The following is a 16,212-nucleotide window of genomic DNA, read 5'->3' as shown; positions in this document are numbered from 1 at the left end:
GTGATGATGCCCATGTATTGGTAAAAACTCTTGTGATCTGTTTCATCTTCATGCTGCCTTCGGGGTCAGGCAAGCCATCGACAGGGGTCACTTTGGGCATGTGTCCCACTGTGGTAAGGGAGAAGCACCCCCTGGGTGTCAGGGGCCCAGCTCAGGTGCTGAAACGTGCCAGGACCGTGAGGAGCAGGAGCTGTTGGTCGACGGGGCCACGTCCAGGAGACCCGCAGTCGGGGGGTGGGAGGCGGGTGCACCTCCAGGTTCCTAAGAAGGGAAACATTCTCCTGATTCTCGCTTTTTAAATAAACGCCATTTTAGGGGAGTCTTTTCCTTTGACAAAAATGGGTTAGTACGCTTCTTGTACTGGCTTCTCCAGGGCTTCCACAGATGCCCTTGTGCAAATTAATTAGAGGAAAACGAGGGCTTCTCAGCGTTGCCAGTGCCGCCCCACGTCCACCAGGGCCAGTGTGAGGGTGGCCGCACTGGGCACAGCCCCTCCTAGGAGCAGTTTGCGGAGCTCCGGGTCGGACAGAACCGGCCCGTCTGCCTTCTGTGCCCAGGGTGGCTGGGGTTGCTGGCTGATGAGAGGGCGGGGCGCCCTCAGTTCCTAGGGGAATTACTGGTTGGTTAGAGGAAGATGGGACAGCCAGAGTTACTAGGGGATTGTCGATTAATTAGGGGAGGATGGGGCACCCTCTGCTTCGGGGTCCTTTGAACTAGAAAGTTCCTTGGTGAGTTTAGGCGCTGACTTCGGTGCATCTTCTAAGTTGTTGGCCCCCACACCTGGCAGTGGTCGGGAAGGGACACTGATGCCCGGCGTGGCCGACTGCTCCCGTGCGCTCAGGGAGATGGCACATTCTCCTTTTTTTTTTTTTTTTTACTATTTCAAAACATTATGGGAGTGCACATTTTTGGTTATAAGAATCGCTTTTGTTACGCTCGAGCCAGGGTTATCAGTGTGCCCATCACCCAGGTAGTGTTCATCGTTCCCCTTGGGTAGGTTTGCCCATCGCCCCCCATGTGACATTCTCTTAAGGGTGGGAGGGATGTTGAGGCTGTCCCTGGACAGCAGGGACTTCGCTCCAGGTGACATTGGGGCGGAGGTCACAGACTTGGGGCCATCTAAGTCTGCCCAGCAGGATCCTGGGTGGGAGAAGCCGGCCCTGGCAGGCAGAGAGGAACCGGGAGCTGCCCGGGCGTGGCGCAGACGCCGCGCAGAGTCCTCCTGATCCCTCGGGACCGAGCGTGGAAAGCGCATTCTGGTGCAAGTGAAGTTGACTTTCTGCTTTTCGGGTCATTTTTTGCTGATTTTAGCCCAACAAAAGCCAGTTTGCTGTTCTCGTGATTTCGGGAGGAGTTCCCAGCAGAGCCATGGACCACATTCCACACACACTACCCTAGAGGGTTAATTTTCTGATTTTCGTTTTTCTTTTTCCACATAATACTTGTTCCTAAAAATGGTGCTGTCGATCATTCCTGCAGCCTCACCTTTCCTCCAGCCGTCTCTGCAGCTGCTGTCCTCTGCGAGGCGCGGCACGTGCAGCTGCTCTGCTGCAGGGACGGGTCCTGTTTCTGCCCTGCACTCAGCAGGTGCGTGTCTGGCGTCTGCAGCGTTTGGCTTCGGGACGTGGCCGTTTAACCAGCGCAAAAGGTCCCGAGAAACTGCTTGACCAGCTCCCCTCACGCTGGGAGGCAGGAGTGACCCCACCTTGCAGCCCACCCAGGGCTGCCCCCCAGGCTGCACACACTCCTTGTTCTCGAGTAGGCTGGGGGCTTTTTCTTGTGGTTCGTGGGTGTGTGTGTTTAGTGAGACCTTGTAGTTCTGATGGCGTTGACACTGACCCTGGAAGTTTTGTTGAAACAGATACCCACAGTAGATGCGCTGCCCGGCGCCCGACTCCCGAGGTGGCTGCTGTGCTCCGTCTCACGCTTGGTGCTCTTTCATGTGTCCTGGACTCACTCCCTCTGTGGTTGGGGTGTCAGGGAGGGTCCAGAGCCCACACGATCAAAGCAGAGACCTCTCCAGGCCACGCGAGCTGGTCCCATCCCAGTCTCGGACAGCTGGTGCCAGTCTGAAGTGAACACAGATGTTGCCGCTGCGTGGTAGTCATGAATTTGAACTAAACACCTGATGTCCTGAGAGTGGGGCTGCAGGGGGTGCCTCTACCCCGCCAAGGGTGTGGACCCTGCCAGGTGGTAAGTGGAGTGTTCGTGGGGGTGGACTCGGCCCTCGCTTAGCGGCAGCGCAGCAGGGGAGGCCCCTGGGCGCCAGCTGCCCCCTCCCACCAGATCTGCAATGGGCAGACCAGACGGAAGCCTCTGGGGATGCTGTGGGGTCTGGTCTATGGGTGGATTGTCAAAGCCATCAGACAAGGGACAGCCTGGGGACCCCAGGTCTGGCGTTGGGGTTTGGGGTTGGGAGATTACTCTGAGCTCCCTGGGACCCATGGCCCCACTGAGCTTGATGCTGTGCTGGTGACTCTGAAGTGAGAGCCTTGGGGTGCTTTCAGGGGCCCTGGCCTTGCCTGGGGCTGTGGCCAACACGTGGCTCCCTCAACATGGCGAAGCCTCTGCCTGTCGAGGGAGCGTGCCTGAGCTGAGCCAAAGGCCTGCCCCAGGGTGGCGCCCGGCACAGGTGCGTGTGGCGTAGCCTCCGGCAGGCCCGCAGCGGCTCCTGGTGCCCAGGCGGCCGTAAGTGCTCACAGTGAGGAAGACACGCCTCGGACCTGTGGGAGGAGGGTCCTTGGACACCTCTGAGTCGTGACACCTGAGCATGTTCCCCTGCGGGGTCTGTACTACGCCATGTGTCAGGTTGAACAAACTTGAGAAGTAAAATTACGGGATTCAAAAAGACGAACAGGTGGCAAGGCCCACTAGGCTGGGAGGGCAGGTAGAGTGGCCGCCTTGGCCCAGCCACTGCATGGCCCACCCCCAGGTGCTGCGGGCCAGCTGGTGCTAGAGTCACACTGATTAGGTGTGGGGGCGCCTGGGGCTCAGGGGTTGCCTGGCTGGAGGGTAGAGAGTCGACTGAGACCCTGTTCTGTTAGCAGCCACCTCTCATCTTTGAGTTTGAGCGTCAGTGGCTCTTGGTCAAACCAGGACTTCACGACACCTGGAGTAAGTTAACCTCCACAGTGGGTTTAAGGTGAGCCTCGTGCCCCCCTAACCTTGCTCCAGGGATCAGGCAGAGGTTCCGGCTTCCTGTGGTTGCTAGGAGACAGCAGAGGGCCCCGGGTGGTGGGGTCTAGCCGACCTTGCACCCCACAGGGTGCGGTGAGGCCACCTGCCCTGAAACCCCTTTCTGACAGGCACCATCTGCCCGGGGTGGGGGGCAGTGTCTCTTGCTTCTCCCATGCACTCTGAGTTTTGCTTCCAGCTGGAAGGCCACCCTTAACGTTTGTGACGGGCTTTCGACCCGGCTTGCCTTGCCTGAAAGCCTTGCCTGAGTTGGGTGTTAGTGCGTCTGTGCCGTGCTGTGCTCCTCCCCGCCTCAGGCTGCGCAGCTCGGTGCAGCTGGGTTGGGGAGGTCCAGGGCGGTGGGTCCACAGCAGAAACCTGGCCGGACTCAGCCCTGGCAGAGCCGCCTGGAGGAGGCCCCACCTGGGTGAGGGACGAGTCCATTGGTGAAACCACCAGGCCTCTGGGCAGGCGTCTTCCCTTGGTCCAGAAGTGACTGGTTATCCGCACGTGGTTGCTGCTTTTGGCTTGAACTCTGCCCTCCCTGTCGTCCTTCACGGAACTAGCTCTGTTGTGCAGAGGCCCAGCAGGTGGCCGGGCCCAGTCCTGTGCCCGCTCAACACCCCTCACCTGCAGACCAGAGGGGGCCCTCGCCTGCCCCCCCGCAGTGTGCCCCAGAGCCAGCTCCTCCCAGGACCTGCAGCTTGGTCTCCTTTGATCAGAGCCCTTAGCTCTGGGTCCCTGTGGGTTCCGGGGAGAGGCAGGAAGGACAGCCTTTTGTGAGTGGCCCGAGAGTGGCTGTCGTGCTCCACACTGGGCGTGGGTCCCGCGAGCTGCTGCACTTTCGGAAGGGCCCGTAATTAGGTGCCCGTGAGATGGACCGTGGAAGTCGCTTCCTCTCTGGGAAACAGCTTCAGACTTGAAAGCATTCGGCTTAACCAGCGAAGTCATGGTTGGGGTTAAACTTGACCAAAAAGCTGCCTTGAATTAGAACTGAAGGAATGAGCCTCGGCTCTCAGGAGAAGAGCAGCCGGGCTCCGCGGGCGAGGACACGGCTGGCCCGCACTGCAGCTGCGCGTGGACGTGCTGTGAGCTCCAGTGTGTCTTTTGCAAGTCACCTTTGAAGAGAACCGTCTATGGCTGCTCTGCTTTGTTGAAGAGGGACGTCCCTGGAGAACCCCAGCCTACATCCTTCGTGTCCCCTCAGGTCTGCGTCGCGCTGCGTCACTGACGTTTATGTGAGTCGGGGTTTTAAAGGCCACACGTTCTGCGTGGACAGAGGAGTCTTACTTGCTTCTCTGATGGGCAGTAAAACCCAGAGAACTTTGAACTGGTCCTGTATTTATGGTACTTCCTGTCGCATGACAGAATATTCTGGGGCCCTCGGCATGGCGCAGCTCCAGCCTTGCTCTGCCGCCCTCAGAGCTGCGCCAGTGGTCCCAGTCTGAAGGTGGGTGGGGCATGACACAGAATATTCTGGGGCCCTCGGCATGACGCAGCTCCAGCCTTGCTCTGCTGCCCTCAGAGCTGCGCCAGTGGTCCCAGTCTGAAGGTGGGTGGGGCTGCGCCTGCCCGCTCGGGGCCAGGAGGTTGGTCGTGTTCGCTCGTGTGCCAACAGACGCGGGCTGGCGGCCCCTCGGCACCAGCCACGCCGTGCTTATCCTGTGGGACTCGCTCGAGGGTCTAGATTGAGCTACTACGACCAGACGGCATGGCCGGCTCCGTCCCTGTCTCCTGGGCCTTCTGGAAGGTACCGGGGCCTGCCGGGAGGCCTGTGCCTCAGTTGCAGTGACAGAATCCCCAGCCTTGCGTGGGCACCTGCCCATCTCCACCGCCAGGGCCCCGGGTGATACGGAAGCCTGGGGTGGGGGGTCCTGCCCGCTGTGTCCCCCATAACACCCCACCCACCAGCTGCCGATTCAGGCTTCTGGGCCAGTTTCCTCGGCCCCGCTGTGGGAGTTCGTTTCTTACTCGCGTGTTAACTTCAGGGACGGCTCCGAGTGTTTGGTGCTTTCTCGCCCTGCGTGTCAGCCGCCCCTTCATGAATGTGGTCGTTCAGGCCTGGCTGGACCTTTGTACCCGGACAGTCCTCCTGGCTGCTGCTCCCTGCCCAGGGGCCCTGGGGGTGGGCCTGTGCCTGTCCCCTGTGCCAGGACACTCCTCTCACTTAGCCTGCTTCTCTGGGTGCTTCTCAGGCCCTTACGCCTGGCTGGGCCCTGGACCTCGGTGGTGGGGAGCGCGTGAGGTGGGATCTCCCCCGGGCCTCTGGCTCCCTGGGCAGCTCAGGCCTCAGCCTGGCGCCTGCCTGCCCACCAGGGCTCAGCATTGCTGGGCTTTCCTCTGTGGGCTCCGTGCTGAATGCTGTCAGGGACCCCGGCGGGCCGCAGGGGCGGTCCCCGAGCCCTGTTCAGTCAGGCGTCTGGCAGTGCTGCAGATGCCTTCCCCCACCTTCCTCCTGTGCTGCTCGGGCCTGCCCTCGGAGCAGTGTCCCCTGGTTGCAGCCTGGCAGACGTGCTGCCCTGCGCTCCCCAGGCAGTCCCCAGATCTTGTCAGAGTCGTGCCTCCCTTTATCCCTGAGCCTTATTGTCACAAAGCCTGTCTTGGCTGCACTCTCTGTGCCCACTCCCGACCGTGGCACCGTCGGCTGCACTTTCCCTGCCCCTCTGGGGTTTGCAGTGGGGCTTCCCTGAGACTTTGGTCCCTGTGGGCTCAGATGGTGGGTGGGTTTTGGTTGTATTCCTTTTTTTTTTTTTTTTTTTTAAGACAGAGTCCCACTGTCCCCTGGGTAGAGTGCCATGGCGTCGTTATATAGTTTACTGCAGCCTCCAGCTCCTGGGCTCAAGCGATCCTCCTGCCTCAGCCTCCTGAGTAACTGGGACTACGGGTGTGCACCACCACGCCTGGCTAATTGTTTCTATTTTTAGTAGAGACGGGGTGTCGCTCTTGCCCAGGCTGGTCTTGAACTCCTGACCTCAAGTGATCCTCCTGCCTTGGCCTCCCAGAGTGCTGGGATTACAGCCGTGAGCCACCGTGCCCAGCCTGTGGTTGTTTTAAGTGCTCCTGACACAGGCCTCCAACACGACAGGCCTCAGCCCTCCCTGGCAGGTCCTTGGCCTTGCATCTCTCATTTGCCAAGAAACAGTCCAGAAAAGGCCACCGTTACTGCTTCCCTGTTAAACTAACAAGCCTCCGAAACTGGACGGGTCCTCTCCTAGTTACGTGCTCTCACGTCTCGCCTTGTCCGCATAAACAGTGGGGCATCGAGTAAGGAGGAAAGGACTTGGTGGGACGTCTCCTCAGCCGACGACACCCCGCCAGGCCCCGGGAGCACCCACAGCCTCCCCACAGCCCTGCCTGTCTGGGTAGCAGGTCGGAGAACTCCGTCCTGCCCAAGAACGTGTGGGGAGACTTGGCCGAGACTCTGCGGGGCACCGTGGGCCACCGTGGAGCCGCTGCTGGGCCTGTGTCCGGCTGGGTTCTGCCTCCAGGGCTTCCCCTCCGGCCCGCGAACGACCCGCCGCACCACAGGGTCGGAGCTCCTTGAGCCTGAATCTTTCCATGGAGTCTGACTGAGCTTGTGGAGGACTCAGATCGCAGAGGTGGACCAGGTGCAGCAGGACAGCTGCTTCTGGGGGCCGCGGGGGGACCCGAGGGCCCGGCCCAGGAACGCGCCTCGGGTGGGGACCGTGCCGGTCACACTGCTGGAGCGCAGGGGCAGCTCACAGCCAGGTGTCTTCAAGTTAAACCTCCGATCAACCACCTAGTTATGTTTTTATTAATCAGTAATTAATTAATTTTTACAGTGACTAATACAGATTTGAGTAGACCACTGAATTGTATTCCAAAAGCTATTTTTATTATCCAGGAAGGCAGAAAATACATTTAAAGTATTATAAGCTTATTTAAACAGACTCACATAACTTAAAGTCGAATGATCACTCAGAATTTATAACTCAGCCAGTCTGTTTCTCCAAAACAGAAGTAATGGGATGCTTGTCCTCAGCTGTCCCCAGGGGCTCGTGTCTGGGGATTCGGTCTGTCTCTTTGAGCAGGTGAACCCTTTCCCTGGGGACCCCCAAAAGTCAGGCACAGCCATTGGGCGTGGGGGTGGTGGCTCCCGCCGTCCCTTCCCAGGGCCTGGCCTGTGTGTGGGCACCGTCCCCACGGCCCCACGAGCTCAGCTGGACGCCAGGAGCTTTCAGGCTCCCTCTTCCCCCACTGAGGCTCCCTGAGCACCATTAGCCCAGGGCGTCTCCCTCCCGGGCCTTCCTCCTTGTTGGCTCGTGTGTCCCCGAGGATTTTCTAGATTGTCTGTACTGTGACAGCTGAGCTCGGCTTGGGGTTTGGTGTCAGGGTTGGCTTCGTCTTTGCTGAAGGGCTCGGGTTTCAGAGTGAGCGGGCGCTTCACCGGGTGTTTGGACTGGGGCGCAGAGAACAGGAGAACCGAGTGCAAAGGTAGCACAGCCGGAGCTGACGGCCACCCCAGAAAGGCAGCAACTCGAGAAGGCAGCAGCGACGTGAGAGGAGAACACAGACGCGAGGTCCCTGCAGCCAGGCTGGGGTGGGCGCGTCAGACGCCGCGCTCGGGTCTCCTTGGGGCGGCTGTGTCTGTGCGGGCCCCAGTGCCTCCCAGCCTGTCTTTTCTGTGGGACCCGTGGGCACGGTGGTGCCCCTGCCTCAGCTGGACCTGCGGCCTGTGGCGTGGCCCGCACCGCGATGCCTGCCGCAGGGGCGAGGAGGGGAAGGATAGGGCCTACAGGTGCCCCCAGGGTTAGTGAGCAGAAGCTTCTGTCCGAAGTTCCTTAACTGCGGAATTCAGCTACACACAGAATGGCATTTTGCACATGTTGGACAGAAATAAGAGGATCAAGCCCCGACCAGAAAGGTTCCAGAACTGCAAAGACCTGTTTGATCTGATCCTCACTTGTGAAGAGAGAGTCTACGACCAGGTGGTGGAAGGTGAGTTTGCAGGCCCCGCATCCGCCCAGCCCTCAGCCAGGCCAGGCTGCTTCGCCCCGGGAGCGGCTGTGCCTGGCACGGGCAGGGCCCACAGAGGGGCAGGCCACGGGGCTGGGGAGCGCTGTAGGAAGGGGATGGGCCCAGAGGTGGAGGCAGGCGATGGTGGCCCTTCTGCCTGTGTGCTGGCTGACAGCCTCGTCTGGCCTCGGGGTCTGCTGTGCAGGGGCTGAGTCTTGCGCCGGGTGAAAAGTGCTTCACCCCAGGATTGGCTGGTTGTGTGGGGCCAGCCGGGTGCCCTGCATCGAGGTCGGTGTCCACTGAGCCATGTCCCGTGCGGGGCTCCCCTCGGGAGGAGGTTCTCAGACTTGCTCAGTCTTCAGTTGTTTTCCCAAAACCCCAGAGTGCAGGAACAGCTGAGGCCAGGCCAGGGCAGGCAGGGCCGGGCGGGGGACCTGGCCACACTGGTCGCCTGCTGTCTGGTCCTGGAAGCTCTGACACCTGTGCCACTTTGTCCCAATCAGATCTGAATTCCAGAGAACAGGAGACTTGCCAGCCAGTGCACGTGGTCAATGTGGACATCCAAGACAACCACGAAGAGGCCACCCTGGGGGCGTTCCTCATCTGCGAGCTCTGCCAGTGTGTGAGTAGCTGGGGACCCGCCCCCCGCTGGGCCGGGCCTGGCCTCAGCCCTCCTGCTGCATGTGCTCTGCCGGGGCGGGGGAGTGGCTGAGCCCACCGCCACCTGCACAAGGCAGGGGCTTCCATGGGGAGTGGTTAAAGTCATTTTTCAAATGCTAAGATGCAAGTGCGTGCCCAGGGGTGCCTGAGTTTGAGACTCACCTGAGTGGCTTTGGCTTAAGCCTCCATGCAGCTGACAGGAGAGTCAGTGAAGCCAGTTGTGTGTCCACCAAGGTCTCCAGGACGCAGGCCTCAGCTAACGAAGGGGTTGGCGCCTTCCTCTTCCCCAAGGCGCAGGGGCCCTCAGCCCCCAACGTGGCTAGCAGAGCGGGTGACTCCTGCCAGGGTGGGGTCAGAGGAGTGGTCTGTGTGAGGTTGGGGCCCCTGGTGGTGATGTCTGCCAGGCTCTGGGCCCTTCCATCCACCCGGAGACATGTGGCACTGTGGCTGAACATGGGGTGTCGCAGTTGGGAGGGATGCTACAGGCGCCTTGCGGGTGGAGGCTCCTGCAGTGCACCAGAGGCCGGCACCACGGGGGTGGGTCAGCGCCTTGGCCGGGTGACTCGGGCACTGCCCTCCTGTGGGAACAGCACTGGCGGCTGGGCCTCTGGAGGTCGGCTGCCCACCTTCTCATCCACACCAGGCCCCTGTAGGGGTGGGCCCGGAGCTGCCCTGGGGACCCTGTGTCCTTGAGACCCTGCCCGGTACGGGTCAGCACCAGGGCACGGCGTGTGGCGTGGGCCTGCCTGGCTTCTGCTGGGGGCTTGGGCTGGTCCAGGCCTGGGTTCCCTCGCTGTCTGGGTGTCCATGTGGGAGGACACGCGGCTCCGAGGACAGGCTGGGGCGGGCAGGGTCCGTCACGGTGGCGTTGCTGTCCTTCGCAGATCCAGCACACGGAGGACATGGAGAACGAGATCGAGGAGCTGCTGCAGGAGTTCGAGGAGAAGAGCGGCCGGACCTTCCTGCACACCGTGTGCTTCTACTGACGCCCGCCGGGCGCCTCCCCCCGAGCCTCCTTGTGGTCATGGTTTTCCTTCCATAGCTTTTTTATTTCTAGGCGTTCTGCTGTGACGGTGGTGTTAACCCAGCGAACTGTGCACACGACAGGAGACGTGTACATGCCATGTTAAAAACACTCAAGCTTTTCCGTTCCACTTTCACTTATGAGTGGGATATTGATTATAAAGTTTTTTTTCTTTAACCAAAAACGAAGAAACGGTTTATTGTGCATTTCCCTCGACACCCCCGTCGTCCCCACCTGTGCCTGTCGTCCCTCCCCCCACCCGGCCGGACTGTTCAGATGCCGAGGGAAGCCACAGGCTGTATCTTACCAGGAAGGAACCTGGAACTGTCCAATAAACAGACGCTGCTGGTCATCTCTGCTTTGTCCTGAATTCCTGGCCTGTCCCCGAAGACCATGTCCCTCCCTCTGCCCCTGCCCTGTGAGGACTGCCCCCGGCGACCTGGCCCAGGAGTGTTCAGGCGACCCCCAAGGGCTTACCTGCAGTCGACTTTCCTCGCGGGAGGAAGGGACGGCACCTGGCCATGCTGGGGAGAGGGCTCCTGCGCCGGCGGTGGGTGCCGGAGGAGGGTTTGTCTGGAGGGTCCCGGGGTTAGGGGCAGCCAGAGCGGAACCGTGGGCCCTGGGCCTTTGGACGTCGGGCTGCCTGACCCCGATGCCTGGGCTGACCCCGTGGGCAGCGCGTCCCTCTCACCTCTGTGGCCGCACACTCAGAACGACCTCTCCGGCCTCTCCTCGGTGACCTTGCAGGCGCCTCCATCAGAGACGCCTCGCGCGGGGGGGCTGGGCCGTGCAGCCGCCCGCAGGCCCCTGGGCCCCTCTCCGGGCCGCTGGGCAGGCGCCCGGGCGGAGGCGGGACGCGGAGCTGCGGTCCCGGAGAGGCGTCCGGCTGCGTCTGGGGGCGACGGTCCCTCCCGGCGCGGCGCTGGCGCGGGGCGGCCCGCGGGCGGCGCGGTCCCTCCCGGGAGGCGGAGGAAGGCGGCGGGGAGCGGGAGGGAGGAGTGAGCAGGGAGGGGGCCCGGGCCGAGCGGGCGAGCAGCGAGCGGAGCGCAGGGAGGACCGGAGGGCGGAGCGGAGCGCGGCGGGCCGGGCCGGGCCGGGCCGAGCGACCCCAGGGCGGCCCCCGCATCCCTCCCGGCGCCCCCGCCCCGCGCCTCCTCCCCCGGCCGGCGGCGGGGTTGCCGCGGGCGGCGGCGGCGGGTCCAGGAGGCGCTGACCTCTGCGGGGCCGGGGGGGCGCCGGGGCCGGGGGGCGGCGCTCCGGCCCGGCCCGGCCCCGCCCGATGTCCATGAGCGCGAACACCATGATCTTCATGATTCTGGGGGCGTCGATCGTGATGGTGAGCGGAGGGGCTTCCTGCGCGCCCCCTGCTCCCGCCGCCCGCGCGCGCGCCGCCTCCCCCGCCTCCCGCGCCTTGTTTACCGGCCCGTGCGGCCTGCGCGCCCTCCCCGGCCTGCGCCCCCTCCCCGGCCTGCGCGCCCTCCCCGGCCTGCGCCCCCTTCCGCAGCCTGCGCGCCCCTGGTCCCGGTCTGCGCCTCCTTCCCCGGCCTGCGCCCCCTTCCCGGGCCTGCTCGCCCCTCCCCGCCTTGCTTCCCCTTCCCGGGCCTGCGCGCTCCTCCCCGCCTTGCACCCCCTTCCCGGGCCTGCGCGCCCCTTCCCCGGCCAGCGCTTCCCCTCCCCCACGGCCTGAGCTCTCCCCTCCCCCCAACCCGCTCGTGCTCCCCGCCCCGGCCTGCGCCCCTCTCCTCGGCTCCCCCGCGCCCCTGCCCAGGGTTCTCCCCACCCCCAAACCCCCCTCCGGCCCGCCTGCGCCTTGGCGCTGACCCGTCATGGGCTCTTCCAGGCCATCGCGTGCTTGATGGACATGAACGCGCTGCTGGACCGATTCCACAACTACATCCTCCCGCACCTGCGGGGCGAGGACCGCGTCTGCCACTGCAACTGTGGCCGGTGAGTCCGCGGCGCCGCGCCGGGCACGACACGCGTGACCACACATGTGCCGCGGGGCCCACTTGGGCTGCCCGGGACCCCCAGGCAGGCCACAGAGCCGCGCTAGACCTGTGGGGGTGCAGGCGGCCGGCCGGTCGCTGGGGGAGGGCCGTCTGACCAGACCCCCCCAGGGTTGGGGGAGAGGTCTCCTGGGAGGAGGCGGCTTGCCTGAGTCAGGTAGGACACCACCCACAGATGCCTTTAGAGGCCTGCCAGGGTGCTGTGGACCTGCGGCTTGGGGAGCAGCAGCCCGGCCCGGTCCACAGTGGAGCCGGGGCAGGGAAGTGCAGAGCAAGGTGGGAGGGGCCTGCGGGGGCACCTGGTTCACCCCATTGCAGAGAGCAGGAACTTTGGTCCGGGAGGGGCTGGGGGAGCAGCTCAAGGTCACTGAGAGATCCAGGGAGAGCCCAGGCCCCCTACACCCACGGCGCGACTCCCCTTCTGTGCACGTGGTGATGGAGTCTTCCTGGCCATGCATGTTTGTATGTCCATGTACGAAATAAACATCTTCTCGTGAGATGCGCATGTGTGTACCGTCTGTGCATATACATGTGCGTACACACAGCGCACACGCACATACGCATGCACGCCCATCGCAGTGACCCTTGTCATCCCTGCTGGACAGATGAGGAAGCGACAGGCTTTAGAGGATGGACTTGCCCAAGGTCACACAGCTAGGACAGGACGGAGGGGCACGGCCCCCAGAAGCCGCGTCCTCATGCCTGCCCTGCACTCCTGCCCCAGGGTCTGTGTGCACACGTGTGGGCGCAGAGTGGGTGTGAGTCAGGACAGGTGCATGTCTCACTGAGTGTGTTACATGCCTCTGGGCACAGACGGGTGTGCTGATGCAGAACATGGGCCTTGGAGCAGGTAGAGATGAGGCTGTACGTGCCCCTCACGTGTGCTGGGAGAGTTTGCCGGGTGGCCACACGTTCCCAGAGAGCCCTGCCTGGCGTGTCCAACTGCCAAGGGAAGGCAGGTCAGCCCCACTGCTCCCAGAGGCTGGGCCCCGACTCCGAGCTCCACAGACACGAGAATGCACGCTCACATGTGTGTGGGCTGTTGTGACTGGCGTGACTCTGCCTGAGACCAAACACTGAGGGTCCACCCCGGCAGACAGAGGGCATGTTTTAGCGTGTATTTGCACAGGTGTGTGTATGCATTTCATGCGATCTCCAGAATACATGTGGACTCGTGAACAGCTGCCCATAGAGCGCAAGCTGAGGGCGGCCCGTGTGTGCAGAAACAGTCACATCCTGCTGCAGACATAGGGTGTTTCTGCGTGTGTGCACGTGTCTACATATATATGCTTTGTACACGTCTCTACATACGGGATATGTGAATTCAACGTACAAAGTACTCTTGTATATTGACAACATATATGTGTATGCAAAGTACATATATATAATACAATATACAGCTCAGAGTGTGCTCAGGGAAAATGTCGAAATGTCTCCATGTGGGTAAGAAAATGTATATGCAGATAACAGTTTTGCACATGGGGTATCTGTGTATACTCCATGTACGTGCACTGCCACAATGGCCTCTACCTATGCGTACACACTGTGTGCAGAATAAGCATGTGTACATGTGTATGCCTTGTACATGCCTGTACAGAAGTTATATGGGGGACATGTATGGGTATTACTGCTGTGAGTACAGGTGTCAGCAGGCACCTGTGTCTGTGCACAAATCCATGCCCGTGACAGTCACCCCATGGAGAGGACGGCTGTGTGCAAAGCTGGGTGAATGTGCCCCCACATGTGATACGCACCACACTCTGGCCTGGGCGTGAAGCTCATGGGGCCCATGTCCACCGTATACACGCCATGTCCTGTGCATGTGGCTGGCGTGTATACTCAACATGCATTGGACCTCAGGTGGACACATGTATGTACACGTCCCAGACATACGTGTGCACAAAGCACATCTTTGCAGAGGTCTGTCTCGTTCTGCCTTCATCTGTGAGACCCGAGCACCCCCAGGAGGGAGTAGGGCCAGGGCAGGGGAAGAGGAGCTGCAGGTGACCAGGCCGGCGATGGGTCGGGAGGAGCTTTCTCCCTGGGGGCTGCTGGCAGCTGCACATCATGGGTGATGACCGTTAGTTTTCCATCCATGCTGACAGACGTGGGTCAGTCACCGTCACTCCTTGCCCCCAACCCAAGAGCTGGCAGCCTTTGCTCAGTGGGCTGTGGTGGCCCCAGCCCTGCCCACTGGGCTGGGCCACACTCTGCGGTGCTCAGGGGACTGGCCACTAGCGGACCCAGGAAGAGCAGGGGTTCCGAGGAGAGGCCGGGGCGGGGACTGGGCCTGGGGCTCCACTGGGGGAAAGGTGCCCGAGGCCAGCGGCTTGTGCACCAGGCGGAGGTGTGGCGCGGACATCTCGCTGAGGGGAGGACGAGGAAGGCAGGTTTGAGGAGATGGGCTTTTTTTTTTTTTTTTTGAGACAGAGTCTGGCTCTGTTGCCTGGGCTAGAGTGCCATGGCGTCAGCCTAGCTCACAGCAACCTCAAACTCCTGGGCTCAAGCGATCCTCCTGCCTCAGCCTGCCGAGTAGCTGGGACTATAGGCATGCGCCACCGTGCCCGGCTAATTTTTATATACATATTTTTAGTTGTCCGGATTATTTCTTTCTATTTTTTAGTAGAGACAGGGTCTCGCTCTTGCTCAGGCTGGTCTGGAACTCCTGAGCTCAAACAATCCGCCCGCCTCGGCCTCCCAGAGAGCTAGGATTACGCGTGAGCCACTGCCCACAGCTGAGACGGGCTATTCTGAGGTACAAGTGTAAGGTGTCTGTGGATCCCCAGCAGACACAGGGAGCTGGAGTGCAGAGACGTGGGGTGACTGGTGTGGACCCCAGTGTCCTGGGCACCCGGGCAGAGGTTCCCTCCCCCAGGCCCTTCTGTGTCTGCCACTCTGCGAGCCAGGCCCCCCCTGCAGGGCCACCCCACAGGGGCCATGGGGCCCAGAGGGCTTCCTGGAGGAGATGTGGGTGGGAAGGGGTGTGGGTGGCTGGAGGGAGCTGCCTAGGGATCAAGGGCCCGAGCCTGGACAGTCCCCCAAGAGCCCAGGGAGAGGAGGACCAGCTGGAGAAGACAGGCCCTGGGACCTCTCTAACTCAGCCCTGGACAGCAGGACACTGTCCACCCCAGGAGCAGCTGAGAGGGCCAAGGACAGGTGGGTCTGTGCCAGGCATGGGTGAGGGGGCTCCCCCAGCGGTGTGGAGAGAACAGGGCGCCGGGCAGAGCCCCCAAGACCTCTGGCACAGTGAGTTGGGGCAGGGGAGGCACCAGGAAGAGCGGCAGAGCAGAGGAAGCCCGGGGGCGTCGGGCGCGGAGGCCGGAGGCCAGCAGGGCTGACCGTGGGGGAGGCACGCAGGGCGGGCACACCAGCAGACGGCTGTCAGGAAGGCGCAGGGAGAGGCCGGAGGGCAGGTCCCCAAGGGGGGCAGCAGGGCCTCTGTGCCACCCGCCGTCCGGCTCTGCTCTATGCTGGCGTTGGCAGTCCCGGGGCCAGCAGGTGGGCTATGACCTTGGCCATGGTACCGGCCGTCCCGGGCCCTCACCTGGCAAGACGCTGGCCGCCCGCTCCTTGCCCTGGGAGCCCAGCCTCGCCCGTGGTCGCCACAGGCCAGGGCCACTGCCCCGCAGCTCTCCCCGGAGCCCCGGGGGGTGCGGTGCCTCCCTCCTGACCAGCCCAGGGGGGCGGCTTCAAGGCCCCAGGACGCCCGGTAGGGGTCACGACGCCCACGCGGGCCCGGCCCGCCCTGCCGCCCCCAGGCACCACATCCACTACGTGATCCCGTACGACGGGGACCAGTCGGTGGTGGACGCCTCCGAGAACTACTTTGTGACGGACAACGTGACCAAGCAGGAGATCGACCTCATGCTGGGGCTGCTGCTGGGCTTCTGCATCAGCTGGTTCCTGGTGTGGATGGACGGCGTGCTGCACTGCGCCGTGCGCGCCTGGAGGGCCGGCCGGCGCTACGGTGAGTGCCACACGCCGCCCGGGAGCGCCGCCGCCCCGGCCGCCCTGGCGCCTGACCGCGCCCTGTCCCCCTGCAGATGGCTCGTGGACCTGGCTGCCCAAGCTGTGCAGCCTGCGGGAGTTGGGCCGGCGGCCGCACAGGCCGTTCGAGGAGGCCGCGGGGAACATGGTGCACGTGAAGCAGAAACTCTACCACAACGGCCACCCCAGCCCGCGGCACCTGTGAGCCGCACATGGACTCGCCGGGGCCGCTGGCCGCTGTGCAGAGGCAAAAGGGACCTCGGGGACGCCCAGGCCGGTGGGACTGGACAGCGGCCTCGGGCCCAGGGTGTCCGGGGCTGTGGCCGGCCGGGCAAGTCCAGTGGAAGGTGCTGTCTCCTCTTCTTTTTATAAAGGGGGTGGGGT

The 16,212-nt window shown here is 62.7% G+C and overlaps 2 protein-coding genes across 2 annotated transcripts in view; both read left to right on the top strand.

The window, feature by feature from the left end:
- SSU72 (SSU72 RNA polymerase II CTD phosphatase homolog (S. cerevisiae)) overlaps nucleotides 1-10,161 on the top strand; it is a 27,366-nt gene extending 17,205 nt beyond the window's left edge. Inside the window, exons 3-5 of the mRNA XM_012657538.1 lie at nucleotides 7,994-8,133; nucleotides 8,655-8,773; nucleotides 9,696-10,161. Coding sequence (XP_012512992.1) covers nucleotides 7,994-8,133; nucleotides 8,655-8,773; nucleotides 9,696-9,797 — 361 coding nt within the window. The 3' untranslated portion in view covers nucleotides 9,798-10,161. The remainder of the gene's footprint in view (nucleotides 1-7,993; nucleotides 8,134-8,654; nucleotides 8,774-9,695) is intronic.
- A 945-nt stretch (nucleotides 10,162-11,106) lies between these two features.
- TMEM240 (transmembrane protein 240) lies at nucleotides 11,107-16,212 on the top strand. The gene is made up of 4 exons (XM_012657537.1): nucleotides 11,107-11,171; nucleotides 11,676-11,782; nucleotides 15,600-15,808; nucleotides 15,885-16,212. The coding sequence occupies exons 1-4, from the start codon at nucleotides 11,115-11,117 to the stop codon at nucleotides 16,031-16,033; spliced, it is 522 nt and encodes a 173-aa protein (XP_012512991.1). The 5' UTR covers nucleotides 11,107-11,114; the 3' UTR covers nucleotides 16,034-16,212.

This window comes from Propithecus coquereli, unplaced genomic scaffold (assembly GCF_000956105.1).
Source record: "Propithecus coquereli isolate 6110/MARCELLA unplaced genomic scaffold, Pcoq_1.0 Scaffold544, whole genome shotgun sequence".
Classification (NCBI taxonomy): domain Eukaryota; kingdom Metazoa; phylum Chordata; class Mammalia; order Primates; family Indriidae; genus Propithecus; species Propithecus coquereli.
This window is presented reverse-complemented; position numbering and strand designations above follow the sequence as displayed.

Bases quoted from the DNA above. Each gene is read 5' to 3' on its own strand.
- TMEM240 (XM_012657537.1), top strand. From the start codon at position 11,115: ATGTCCATGAGCGCGAACACCATGATCTTCATGATTCTGGGGGCGTCG. The intron at 11,172-11,675 runs GTGAGCGGAGGG...GGGCTCTTCCAG, and splicing joins TGGGGGCGTCGATCGTGATG to GCCATCGCGTGCTTGATGGA. The intron at 15,809-15,884 runs GTGAGTGCCACA...GTCCCCCTGCAG, and splicing joins GAGGGCCGGCCGGCGCTACG to ATGGCTCGTGGACCTGGCTG.